General features: G+C 40.9%; 2 protein-coding genes across 2 annotated transcripts in view; one reads left to right on the plus strand and one right to left on the minus strand.

Moving 5' to 3' along the window:
- Positions 1 to 1,644, plus strand: part of LOC103187613 (integrator complex subunit 6) — a 48,899-nt gene extending 47,255 nt beyond the window's left edge. Inside the window, exon 18 of the mRNA XM_042333914.1 lies at positions 861 to 1,644. Coding sequence (XP_042189848.1) covers positions 861 to 954 — 94 coding nt within the window. The 3' untranslated portion in view covers positions 955 to 1,644. The remainder of the gene's footprint in view (positions 1 to 860) is intronic.
- A 779-nt stretch (positions 1,645 to 2,423) lies between these two features.
- Positions 2,424 to 13,472, minus strand: serpine3 (serpin peptidase inhibitor, clade E (nexin, plasminogen activator inhibitor type 1), member 3). The gene is made up of 8 exons (XM_007907193.2): positions 13,214 to 13,472; positions 11,119 to 11,352; positions 8,975 to 9,172; positions 8,301 to 8,499; positions 7,361 to 7,461; positions 5,137 to 5,223; positions 4,795 to 4,878; positions 2,424 to 2,668 (listed from the first exon to the last, which is right to left on the minus strand). Exons 1-8 carry the CDS (start codon positions 13,470 to 13,472, stop codon positions 2,625 to 2,627), a joined length of 1,206 nt encoding a protein of 401 aa, XP_007905384.1. The 3' UTR covers positions 2,424 to 2,624.
- Between the last annotated feature and the right edge of the window lie 297 nt (positions 13,473 to 13,769).

Raw genomic sequence — 13,769 nt, forward strand, 5'->3', positions numbered from 1 at the left:
GCCTATGACACGTGGTTATGCTGTCAGATAGTGAGGAAATGTACATTGTTGACCTATTGGCATCCAAACCTCCTTTACATTGCAGTAAAATGTAGTTATCTTCGTTGTGAGTGGAATTCGCCATCCAGAACTAATGGAATCTCCATTTTCCCCTTTTTCTGTCTCTCTTTGCCCTTCCCCATCACTCTTCAATAATATGGCTTTATATCAAAATATGTATGGATGAAATCCTGCTCACCCTTCCTCTGCTCTAGTTTGATTGGACAAACTACATTTGGTCACAGAACTGACTATATAGGATGTTGTGCTCCAAGCATAACAAATCTAAATCTTGTTAAATACTTCAGTGAGAGAAATATCAATGCATCACTTCGCTTGATATGTTCAAAATACAAATGTTCCCAGAGTAGCATACAGCCAGCTACCTATGAAGGAGCTCGATAAGGAGATCAACTTTTTTTTAATTATTCAAAGACATTTTTCTCTTTCATTCTTCCACCCTCCATCCCTCATTTTTAAATTATGGCTGGCCTTGAGCTCCCAGGTTTGACACATTTGTATATTTTCAGATTATTGTTTAATATTGAAGCAGTGATGTTACAGTAATAAAAGTGGCTCAACCGAGTGGGTGAAGGAGGGTTGTTAGTAAAAAAAAAAAAGCCTTTGCATGTAACTGTGCCCCAACGTTGTAGGAGCAAATTACTTTTTGGGTGAGGAAAATATTGTAAATAGCATTTGATACCATTTACAGCACCGGGACCAGTCCTAATCCTCATTTTTCATCCTCCTGTCTGTGCATTTGCTTTGTTCAGTCCTTTTAGTGTACTTCTCAGTCAAAACCATATTGTTTCCTCTTATAGGTTTAAAAAACGAGTACTAATTGAAGAGCTTGAAGGGATTCTGGAAGAAATACAAACTAAATCCAGTCGGATAAACCACATCAATAACCGATAATGGATCCTGAGAAATAAAGAGACTGGACGTTTGGGGGTTATAAACAGCTTCTTTTTCCTGTACTTCCACTTGCTATAAGCTTGATTTGTCAATACCTTTCATTACACGGATACTTTATCTGAACCTTGATGAAAAGGAAATTGAGATTCCCGTTACTTCCTTGAAGGATCGGAGCTCATAGAACACATTCATCACATTGTGGGCAAGAGGCAACTTACTATCCCAGGAGGTGACTTGTACTCTATACTTTACCTTCCAAAAGACAGCATTTGCTTTCTGCAATTGGCCCTTGATTTTTTTGTCGATGCATCATCCTTTGGAAATGGACAAACTATTTTCAAATAAAAACAGCGAATCCAACTTTTTTTAAAAACGTTGCAAAGGAATTATAGGAAGAAAACGTCTTTTGTATCGGATGGATTCTGAAATTGTTTTTGTTTACATTTTGTCCCTTTTTCCTTCGGACCTGACACAGTTTCCCAAAGCTCAGCCTTCCAGATAAGTATTTGGGGACTGGCCCTTGCCAAACAAACTGTATGCAAAATAAGGACAGTTGTTCAAAAGAGCTAACATATTTGTCTATAGCAAATTATTTTTGGATGGAACACTGTGTGTTGTAAATGGCCATATTTTGAAGATTATTTAAAATGCCTTTGTTACTATTTCCTGCATTAAAAAATCTATTTTATATTGGGTTGTTTTTCCTTGTTATATGTCCAGACTCTTGAGTGTTTTTTCTGGTTTTCAACCAGTGACGCTATCAGTTACAGTACGAGAAATCCTGAACAGTTCAGTGGGTGCATGTTTTCTTCCCAAATGTTGACCATGTAATGATGCTTAGCAAAAAAATTCAGGTTAAAATTAAATGATCATTGTATGAGGTAAGTCTGAAAACGTGGAGTAAACAATGATTTAAAACTCTATACTTGCGTACATCAGGCACTGACTGCATTCGACCAACAGCGATGCTCTTAGCCGGGCTAGTGGGATTGCAGAAGTAAGTGGAGAAAGACCGTAAAGGGATTTGATCACAAGAACAAGATCTTGAATTTAATCCACTGGGAGATTGGGAGCTAGGTGAGAATGGGTGCAATAGGCTCACCGAGCCTGGTAAAGGAGAAGATACAGCCTGTAGGGTTCTGAATGGTCTGCAATTTGTGCAAGGGGGAGCTGAGGCCAGGGAGGTGGCATTAATGGGTGATGTTGCAGACATGATGGAAAGCCAAATAGACAGATGGAGTGGAGGTAGGGGTCAAAAAAGCAGGGGCTCGTCAGCACACCAAACTGTTTATACCATGTTTCTGGTAATAATATCTCAGCTCTGCAGTAGACAGACCTCTTAAGTGAACCTACATTCACCCAGAGAACATTCTAATGCAGCCACACTGTACATTTAAGATCACACTAGTACCTATAGGGTGTACGATAGGTGAATTGTACAAATACACTTTGTTTTTAAAATGCAGCAATTTCAAAAGAACAAATACCCAAATTTATATAACAAAGATGAGTACAGTAAAAATATATCCCTCTTTCAGCTAAATTGTAATTGCTATTTACAATAAGGTGGAAAGTTAATAAATACAGTGTCCTAGAAACTCCAAAGGAATGATGGTCAGAAATCTTTCATATCATTTTCATTTTTTTTAAATGCAGACTTTGGAATATATTTATTCAAGAGGATCCATAATTCGTCCCATGAAGAGAATTGCCCCTGTGAAATTAAATGGAAAATATTAGTTTTTTTATATTTGTAAACAGTTTATTAAAGATTACTAAATAATCTGAAGAGTTGCAATTTTTGTCTTAACTTTATTACTTGATATTTGGAAGTGTTTGGGGCTATGGTAGTTGCTAAATGCCTGGTCAACTTATGTTTAAAATTTGTTCAAGAATAGTAAATATAGAAGGTAACTAGTTCACACTTACCTAAACAATGTTTGCCTTTACACTTTAGAATTAATTTCAGTGTTTAAAAAATCTCATCAAATGACTACAGCAACTCTTGACATTCTTCTAATGATATCAATTAGATATTTACTGTATTATACTCTATACGTACATTGGATAAGGTAAGTGATCCAAAGGTGAAAATATCATATCTGCTTCTTCTGATGTTATAACTTTGCTTCACTAAGATATGTATTTTATAAATATCATGTTTTAATGTCCTGAATTCTGGAGAGGTTATTTGCTTCCTTTCTCTCTCTCCCCCCCTGTTTTTCTTCTCATTTCTGAAGACATTTACGCTTGGTGAGGTACAGTTTGATGGTTGGAAAAATATCAGAGAGTGTTTTCAATATAGTACAGTGTGAGAGTCACAGATCTGTTAAATTTGCATTGTATATAATGCAGTGTTGTGCAGAGTAGTTTCAAAAATCAGCAAGTCTACATTAGCCTTGCTTCCAATGCTATGGATTTCCCATAGTTACACTGAGGAATGTACAGAGCCAGTGGGAACACAGAAACAACTGCACACACATTAACCGTTTGAGCAAGTAGTTTCCAAAGTTGCAAATCGTATATGTTTTTAGGCCTTCTCTGTGGTCTGGAAAATGACCTTACAAACACCACCAATGCCAAAACATCATTATAACAGTGAAAGTAATGGTGGCCCTCACTGTCAGGGTTCTACAGCCTCCAGAGAGGAGTCCTGCAACCGCAAAGACAAAATAAGGGAAGGGCGAACAATTCTGCCAAAATCTGTTCAGGCAAAGTCCAAAAATTATTTTGAGAACGAGATGCTTGAAAAGGAGGAATATTAAATGAATTACAATACGAAGGATTAGAAAGAGAGGCATTAGATCAGGTGGTTCAGGCGGAGAAAAGCATCTGCAGACTTGAGGGACCAAAGAGTCCATTTCTGTTTTGTTACACTTTCACAGTTAATAATGTGCAAGAAATACTAGACAAAATGTTTTGCAATATAAATGTCATATTCCACACTAGCTTCAGCAAGAAAAAAAGGTTTGCATGTAATTCTAAACCTGTAGTTTGTCACGTAAGCTGTCAGTACTTGCAAGCTGAGCCACTCAGCCCATTTATGGTCAGAAGATATTCCTTGTTCTAAGAAATGCACTGTTCTGCATTCTGGCTTGCAAAGTCTGAACTAAACAGGTCACTGAACTCCCTTAATGCTTGCAAATGAATATAGTTCTTAATCTTGTCAGTTTCAAAGTAATTTGTAAATCAGACTGAGTTATTCTGAAGTTTAATGTTGTGTAGCAAACATGACCTTTTTACGATACTGATCTCCTTCCAGGTGCCAAGAGCCTCCTTTGGCTATAGTCTGGCTTCACAAAGTAGAAACTGATCGCTATCTGACCAGAGTTCTGGAGGGTCGACTTCAGATACATTCAAGAAACTGCAGACTTCACAATTTATTATTATTCCTTGCATGCATCTGACAAATTAGACCTCAGTATTGCACTGTACCATCAGAAGATATGTAGTCCAACTTTGCTCGACCTGCACATTTTATTGAAGTTAGTGTCAATGGTGAGAGTCAAAGTTCCATTTTGATAGAACTTACTGTCCTTCACCCAGGAGGTGAGATATTAAAATAGGAAACCTTGACATGGAGTGGAATGAAAGAAAATTTTCTTAAGTCATTAATGAAGTGAAGGTGTGAACCACATCCATTGGCGGAATATAGTGCATCCCCCAAATCATTTTCAGGTCTATTTATCTGCATCCTCAGATTTTATAGGGCAACGTTATTGTCTATGTACTGTTCTATTCAATGTTACACATTGACATTTTCTATTCATCTGCATCCTCAACTTGTATTTAATTTTTCTTGTTGGTAGATTTTCTTGATATTGCTACTTTATGCATTACCTGTGTTGGTGTGCCGCAGAAGAAAGAAAAATGGTCGATCTGCCTTAAATACAAGTGACCGTGATCTTTTCAGTAGAACCATAGCTGAAGGAAAGCACAAGTCTATTGTAAGATTGTTAGGCCAATATAGTGAAGCACAGTTCTTAAGTTACTAAACTATTCATAATTCATATTTAATGTTGTATTTTTAATTTTGCCTTGTTAATTTTGAAGGTATGTAACTCGTATTGGGGGTATAAATCCATGGGCAACATAGACCCTGAGCAGGTTTCCCTCACCCCATACAGTTATGGATCAGTACTGTATTTAATGAAGTGGGATTTTTTTCAAAATGTTAAATACCTGTAGCAGCTGCAGCTTTGGTGCCATTCTCCGTGACTTCTATTTTAGCTTCATGTATAGCTTCAGAAACGTACAATTTGTCCTGCTCTAGAATTACAAAACGTCATTAGTGATTATTAGATATTCATAGAATTTAAAACGTAGGAATTGCTCTCCGTTATATTCACTGATCTTTTCTGTATAAGATGGAGAAGGATATTTAAAATGGCACCAAGAATGTAAAAATGTTTTAATCTCCACAGTAAAGATACAATACAAAATTATATTTGTAAAGCGCCTTTCACATTGGGAGGACATCCCAAGGCGCTGAACATTCAGGGATTAGGACCCGAGCGGTAAGGGAGGGTGGAAGGTAGAGAAGGTAGAAGTGTGGTCAAAGCCACAGTCGAGGAGAGTCTTGAGCGTGCCTTGAATGAGGCAAGGGAGTTCCAGAGGGTGGGGGCAGAGAAGCTGAAGGCCTGACCACAGATGGTGGGGTTGGGCCGGGCGGGGGACATGGAGCAGGCCAGAGCCTGCTGAGCAAAGGGAGCAGACGGGTTGATAATTGGTTAGCAGGTCGGAGAGGTAGGAGGGAGCAGTTGGGAAGGCCGACATCCGAAATCTGTAATGTTTCGGGTCCACGACCCTTCGTCAGAATTGGCGAAGGGTCATGGAGCCAAAACGTTGACTCACTTTCCTTTCTCCGTAGATGCTGCCTGACCTGCTGAGTGTTCCCAGCGACTTCTGTTTTTGTATATCTGTCATATCAGAACTCTGTTGTTTTACTGTATTCTTTTCACATTTGCATTTTGCAGTTTGGTTACAACCTGTTTGACTTAGCCATGGTTGTTTACCATTTGGAGATTTAATTAACTTGACTTGAAAGTGATCATTATTTATGCCAAACCTGCATAACCAGCTCATTTGGACTAATTCAACCTTTTCCAAACTGTGCCTTTGTGAGGACCAGTCAACCGTTTTCAAAGACTTATTCAGTAGTACTTTTTATAACGAGTTGGTCCCCAAATGGCAGGCTGTGCTCACACAGTTTCAGACCATGGAGATCCTCTGCAGACTTTCTCTGCTATATATAAAATAAACTTTTAACAAAATTAAATGCATAGAGCAGTCTAAGTCATAGACGAATGGCTTCTCAAGCCACTGAATATTTCTGTGTTCCTTTGTTTCTGTTAGAGTAAGTAAATATTGATGCAATTTGGTTTTATTTGTTTATTTCTTAAATTCCTGTGAGTTTACCAAAATGATTTTCTCTTCCGCCACCTGCAAATTGGCTTGGTGTTTACCCCGAAAATTAAGTTATGGATTCCCAAATTTTGTGGTCTCAAGCCCCACCACCCCTCCCATGACATTAGGCATCATGCTGAGGACACCCACACAATACATCCACAGAAAGTGAGTACCCTACTTGCAAACAACACTTGAAAAGAATTCAAGAAAATAAAGGAAGCCGTTTGCAAAACAAAAACGTTTTCTGTGTTTCCTTTCAAGCATCTGTATTCCAATATTTTGTGCCATAGCTCTGCCGTCTTTACAAAGGAACGTCCTAAAATTTTGAATGTTTTTATACAAAGCCAACGTTCAATTCAAGCCCCTTTGCACATAGCAAGATTAGCAATTCCTACTATTAACATACATAACATAATAATCACAACAATTAACAAACAATGGAAAAAGCTTAACGTGGCATACTGAGAGTAAATGCAAAAATAAGTATATAAACTGTTTTAAATAGTTGTGCGCAATTGGCTGTCGCGTTAGGCCACAAAATATATAGTCAATCCACTTTACAATATATTCTGTGAAGCTCTTTGAGATGTCTAATAATTCTAATGCAAGGATTACTATTTCTAAACATCAGTGCGAGCTGTCGTTACATTCAAAATAACCCCAAATACCTAACAGCGCTATATGCCCCTATTCCAGTCCCCAGTTTGAGAACCTCAGCACTATGATGCCTAAGAGCTCCCTCTGATTTTTCTCACTCTCACACCTGAGGAGCTGTGGCTTCTTGATTTTGGTGCCTGAGATGTTGATCTCAGCAGAGTGGTGGAATTCAAACCAGCAACCCACTGATCCATGCTACTGCATGTTCATGCCTCTGTGTGCTGTGCCACCAAACTACCCTGTCTTTCTCTAATCCTAAAACAATCTTGTCAAAACATTGTGATTCATAGCTATTGCATGCATACATCTTGTTCTACTAGGAATACACATGGCAACTTACCAGAAATTCCTCTGAAATCGGCCTCACCAGGGCTGAAAAGGTCAGTCATTCCCAAAGCACCTAGCACCATCTTCAGGTTGAACTTATTTTGCACTTTAAACCTAAGTGTTAAAAATAGAGGAGAAACAGGGTGGGTGGAGAAGAGATCAGCTTAGTGTTTTACCCTGAAGACAAGTGTCTATTTAAAGAAGTTCAGAAGTTACTGACCCAAACTGTGCCTCCTGCATTCTCACCAAAAGCAAACTACATATCCACATCTCCCCCTGCCAGGCTCCAATGGCTCCCTCTTGCAGAGCGGATCAATTTCAAGATCTTCACACTTATTGACAAATCAATTCATACCTTGCACCTCCCTATTTCTCTATGCTGTGAACACCCCACTCCACTAACAGCCCCTTCACTCAGCCAGCTCCAAACTCCTCCCTCATCCCCACTGCTCCACCCTCGGCGGTCGTGATTTCAGTTACTGCATCAGCACAGACCAAGGATCATACTTTGCACCTTGTTGGTCTGCAGTGCACGGCTTCGTACCAGGCATTACATCCACCTGACGAGGCGCATGGCATCTTGGTTCAATGTCTCATCCGGAGGATGGCATCTGCAACAATGCAGTGAACTGTCAGCCTAGATTATCATTTAATACAGGGCAGACCCTCAATATAACTTCTGCTGCATTTATAGAATTCTTGTAGTGACCCTCATGACAATTACAAAATGCACTAGAAACAGAAATAGGAGTAGGCCATTCAGCCCCTCAAGCCTGTTCCGCTATTCTATAAGATCACGGCTGATCTGTACCTCAACTCCAGTTACCCACCCTTGCCCCGTGTCCCTTGATACCCTGACCTATCCTATTTTGGATGTAGATGGACAAATAGCCAAGTGGCCTATTTGAATGCAATGGGTTTCTTCTCTGATTGTTGATTATGCAGACACTTACTTCGGTAAGAAAACATCCATTTTTATTCTTCGCATATTGTTTGTCCACATTGAAAGGCTTCTGGATGTGATGTGTGGCTCTAAGGCAGACAGTGGCATTCTCCTCTCACTAGGGATGATGATAAACATGCTCACCGCATGCCCAAGATAGCTGAGCTCCAGCACGGTAAATCTCTGATTAGTCGCAGTCTTGATCTGGCCTGCAATAATATTACAGAAACAAATATTCCTTGTGTGCCTGGGATGACAGTATCAAAAAGACATTGATCAGGGGTAGCCCTGATGGTGTAATGGATACAGATGCTGCTTACATATAAACCAGAATCTCACTGTCTCATGCTGAATTTGCTAGACTCAGTTGTGAATGCATAAGGAAGCTAAACTGGGTTAGGAAAGATAGAATCAGGCAGAATCAGGTATGTTATATATTCAGTGAAACTCTATGAGATATCTCAATGAGGTAACAAGGTGGTATATCAAGAGCAAATGCGAGGATATTGAAGGTTTCCTGCTTCTTCTCCTTGTTTAACACCCTCTGCTGGTTATGTGTGTGTGTTTCTGCGTGTGTGTGCATGGATGGAAGCTGGATGGGGGGAGGATTATTGTTACCTTTAAGCAGTTAAGTATGATGATATCAATTACAGAGCACATGTTTGATTTTGGGAGGCGGCTTACCATAGTTGACTTCTGCTGTTTGATACATCATGGGTACTTTAACCACGGTTCCATCCGCTTTGGTAAATGAGAGGTGTTGGGTCTCTGAGAGTAGAAAAGGTTTCTGCCACGTACTTTTAAAATACATGGCGCTGGCCACAGCAATCTGTGTTAGGGGTGGGGTTGCCATGGGGCAAGCCATAAAATCTCTAATTTCACCTGTTGGGAGAGGAAAACGTGATTGAATTATACTGCGACATTTCAAAAGAAATTCTTCGCTGCCTTGGTGAGATTACCTTTCTACACATTTCTACGAGATTTCATTGACAAAGATGGTATCCAAACCAGACAAATAGTCCCACATATGTATGCCACCTCCACATGGAAATTTCCTTGCATCTAGAATGGGATGCACATTCTCTAGCTGAAGGGACACACCCTAACTTACATAATTCCAGAGAGTTTTAGATGCAGGTTGGCAAGTGCCAAGGCTTGGGAATCCCAGAGTGGGCATTGGGGTACTGCTGGAGTTTAGCCAGCTAAAACCGCATAGCTTGCCATTGAGAGCATTGTCTGGCAAGTTTTACGCTGCTTGCCCAGTTAGGGCCACCCTACCAAATTGGGTTTTTGTTTGCAGTTAACAGGAGCTGAGTGGGAAGAATCCCTGCTCCCAGTAACTGGTCTGTCCTTCCAAGTTGTGCCAATGTGGCAGGGTGGCTGGTCTGGTCATTAGAGTGCCCTGGAATACTGTGTACTGAGTATCAGCAGTGCCCTAACTCAGGAACTGGATTACCGAGATCAGCACAGAGTATTCAGTTGATTAAGAAATTCCATTGCCAAGCACCCTGAAGCCAGCTCAGTAACAAGGACATCCTGCTTACCTCAACAACAACTTAGATTTATATAGCGCCCTCCACGCCGGACGACGTCTCAGAGCGCTTCACAGCAACGGATCCCGGGGCCGAGCCAGAGGGAGGGGGAGGGGTGGGAAGGTGACCAAAAGTGCGGTCGAAAAGAAAGGTCTTCAGCAGAGACCTGAAAATGGGAGGGGAGGGAGTGAGGAAGGCAGTTCCAGAGCCTCGGGGCATAGTGGCTGAAGGCACAGCCGCCGAGGGTGGAGAGGAGGACTCGGGGGACGAGGAGGAGGCCAGACCCGGAGGAACGAAGGCAACGGGTACTGTTTTGAGGAGAGAGGAGGTCAGAGAGGTAGGGGGGTGCAGAGGAGTGCAGGGACTTGAATACAAGGGTGAGGATCTTGAAATCAATCCTCTCTGGGATAGGCAGCCAGTGCAGTCTGGCAAGGGTTTGGGTGATCAGGGAGCGGAGTTTCGTGCGGGTGAGAATGCGGGCGGCAGAGTTTAGAATGATTTGGATTTTATGGATGGGAGACCGGCGAGGAGGGCGTTAGAGTAGTCAAGCCGAGAGGTGACAAAGGCATGGACCAGGGTTTCAGTGGCTTTTGGGGAGAGGTATTGACGGAGACGGGCGATGCGTCGGAGGTGGAAGAAAGCATTGCTGGTGAGGGACCGGATGTGGGAGAGGAAGGATAATTAGGGGTCGAACCTGACGCCGAGGTTGCGTACAGGTTCGGAAAGTTTTAGGGGAAGGTTGGGTAGGTGGAGGAGGTGAGAGCTGTGAGATTTTAGACATTGATGAGAGCCAAAGAGTACGGCTTCCGTCTTGTCAACATTCAGCTGAAAGAAATTTGCGCTCATCCAGCCCGAGATGTGACAGTAGGGGGAGCTGGGTGACCAGCAAGTTAGTGGGGAGGGGTTCGAGGCAGCAGGTGGTGGGTTTCATGGAGGTGATGGTGGGTGAGAGGGAGGAGGGAGAGATGGGGAGGAAGGAATGTAGAATGGGGGTGGTGGTAGGAGCAGATGGTGAGGAAGTTGAGGGGGACAGAGAGGGCGTGGTGGTGGGTGACAAGGGGCAGATGGATGAGGCTGCCTGGTGGATGTTAAGTATTTTAGATGAAAAGAAGTCCATGACCTCCTCGCATTTGATACGAAGATTGAGGAGGCCTGAGGTGGGGCATGGTGGAGTTAGTGGGTGGTGGAAAAAAGGATTTTAGGATTTTGTCCTCCACTTGAAGGATAAACTGACCTGGTCCTGCATGAGATGTTTATTATGTTACTATGGAAAGGAAAATATTGTGCAATGTTTACCTCCACTTTTTGCGCTGACCCAATTATTTATCAGTGTTGCAGTTTCATTGGGATTGCTGAAGTTTGCTCGCTGCAGACTGCCATTTCCCCAGACTGCCGTGCGCTCAGAGAAATGAGGGGAGAGCTGGACGCTGGATTCCACGAAGAGGCCACATGCCAGCTGAACCACTGGACTGTGACTCGAGTTTGTTAAATCCTCATACATTTTCCGCAAGAAACGCTGCACTCGCAAGTCTGTGAAACCAAATACAGTGTTAATAACCCAAGCCAAGACTTACTTCAGAATTACTTGTGGGCATTAAACATTATCATCCTTGGAGCCCTTTGGGCAATAAAACTCAAGGTGTCAACCCTCATTAAACACCTTCATTTGAGATGCCAGTATCTTTGTTTTGTTCAAGAATATCAAACTGATGGTGCTCTCACTTTGTCAAGAGCTTCATCAGTTCTCATTAGGGCCACTAGAATGAAATAAGACAACATCACCTTGCTGACGAGATATTGGCAACTCAGACTGGATGTCCTCATGATGGAAGGAAGCTGTATTGAGATCAAATGATCATTGTTTTGTCACTTAAGGTACGATCCTAGTACCTCACTTTCCTGCTGGACGCAATGAGCAAGTGAAGTACTGGGTTAAGATTCTCGACCTAACATCAGAAATATGGTGAAAATAGCAACCTTCAGTTAGAGGGTGAACTACCTTGTGAGTGTTTTCTAAAAAACAATTAATTTGATCATTGTTTTGTCACTTAAGGTACGATCCTAGTACCTCACTTTCCTGCTGGACGCAATGAGCAAGTGAAGTACTGGGTTAAGATTCTCGACCTAACATCAGAAATATGGTGAAAATAGCAACCTTCAGTTAGAGGGTGAACTACCTTGTGAGTGTTTTCTAAAAAACAATTAATTTGATTATTTTTCAGATTGTTTTTAAGGAAAAGCATTATATCCTCCCAATTTACATTGATCGTAGTTCATTTAAACTAATTTTGCTCTGCACAATACTCACCTTTCATGTAACCATTGCAACCTTGACCTGTAAATTTATTAATTCTCTTTAACAGGAAATGTTTTTCTAATAATATTTAATTTTTGTAAAAGGCTGGTATGTTTCTCAAATTGCGTACTCTTTCGTTAAGATTGATAAAGGAAGCTAAACTTGTTTGCTTGGAAGAACACTTCTATACTCGCAGATGATCAGTAAATCTCTTCTAGTCCTATACCCTGCTTAAGTTTAGACATAAATTGGGTTAAATTGGAATCTTATTTACTAAGATGAAAAGGATTTCAGACTATGGAAATGTCACATTGCAGCAGAAGGAACACTCCTCTGGGAGGTTGATCCACATCTGAGATTGTGTTAGTGCTACCACCAGGTGCCCACGGTGAAAATGCTCTATTCCCAGCACTGGTACATTTATAGTTTTACCTAAATCACTCAAGGATTTACAAAGCAAAGATACATAAGTACCTTTTGCTTAAAGCAGCTATTGATATAATTTGATACTGTGTGAATTCCTTGATATGAGATTTAGATAAAGAAAATGTCTCTAAAGCGCTGATTAACTAGTATATTCTGCAAATAAAGTAATTAACAAACTGTTGTGTTTTTTTTAACCCTAACATATAGTATATGACTAGCTGAAGTAACCATCAGCTGCTTGTTTGCTTGTTATGAAATACTACTACTAATAATCCTAACATTTGGTATAGCGCCATTTTTTGTCAGGAGGATGCCTAAGTTCACTTCACATGATATACTGTAAAATTGAATGACCTTATTTGTAGGCAAAAGCGACAGACAATTTGCACACAGCCATGTCCCACAAACAGCAGCAAAGTGAATGACCAATTTTATTTGGGGGGGATTATTGGCCAGGATGTGGGGAGAAACCGCGAGTTTGCTTACGGTCTGAAAAGTGAATAGTTAGTAAATGAAGACTCACTTAGGAGCTGTTTGTTTTAAATACTTGAATCTTAACCAGGTTGTTGTTTTAGATCAGTGAATCTAACAAAGATGAATAATGTGTCTATGCTATATAATAATGAGTCTAACAAGGATGAAAAAAATTCACCAGGTGCACTGCATTACCGTGAACGTTATATCCTAGTGCATTTTCCAGCTGAGTGAAGGTGTTTCCCTTGGCTCCAAACTGCAACAGTCCCAGTGCCACAGTGACACTTGCCGGAGATACAATTACATTATGGTAACCTTCAAGCCCTGCAAACGTGTGGTAAAAGTTCAGAGCAAACTCTGTGTTCAGTTCTTTGATCGTGTCTTGGAAATCACAGCATCCCCTTGTGATGAGAAGCAGGTACAGCAGCAGAGTCTGGACAGTGAGGCGACGCATGATAAGGATGTGACTTGCAATGAATGAAGTTTGAGTGTTCCAAGACAGCGTAGTAATATCTATAAATATAGATTCAAAAATAAAACAAATGATTTAATATAAATATCATTGTGCAATTGGAGCTGCTGTAACCTAGCTGAAAGGTAAAAATATGCCACGAGACCTGACCACAGTAAGGTATATTAACCATGAGAACAAATCCTTAGCAGCTGTGAGAGTCATCCATAACACCAAGACTAAAATTAATTAGTCTTTGTGCTTGCAACTACTTGCTTTATGTAATAAATACTAACTAAG

This window comes from Callorhinchus milii, unplaced genomic scaffold (assembly GCF_018977255.1).
Source record: "Callorhinchus milii isolate IMCB2004 unplaced genomic scaffold, IMCB_Cmil_1.0 Scaffold4, whole genome shotgun sequence".
Lineage (NCBI taxonomy): Eukaryota > Metazoa > Chordata > Chondrichthyes > Chimaeriformes > Callorhinchidae > Callorhinchus > Callorhinchus milii.

Bases quoted from the DNA above. Each gene is read 5' to 3' on its own strand.
- serpine3 (XM_007907193.2), bottom strand. From the start codon at position 13,472: ATGCGTCGCCTCACTGTCCAGACTCTGCTGCTGTACCTGCTTCTCATC. The intron at 5,224-7,360 runs GTAAGTTGCCAT...TTGTAATTCTAG, and splicing joins CGATTTCAGAGGAATTTCTG to AGCAGGACAAATTGTACGTT. The intron at 2,669-4,794 runs GTAATGCATAAA...TTAATTTCACAG, and splicing joins TCTGCGGCACACCAACACAG to GGGCAATTCTCTTCATGGGA.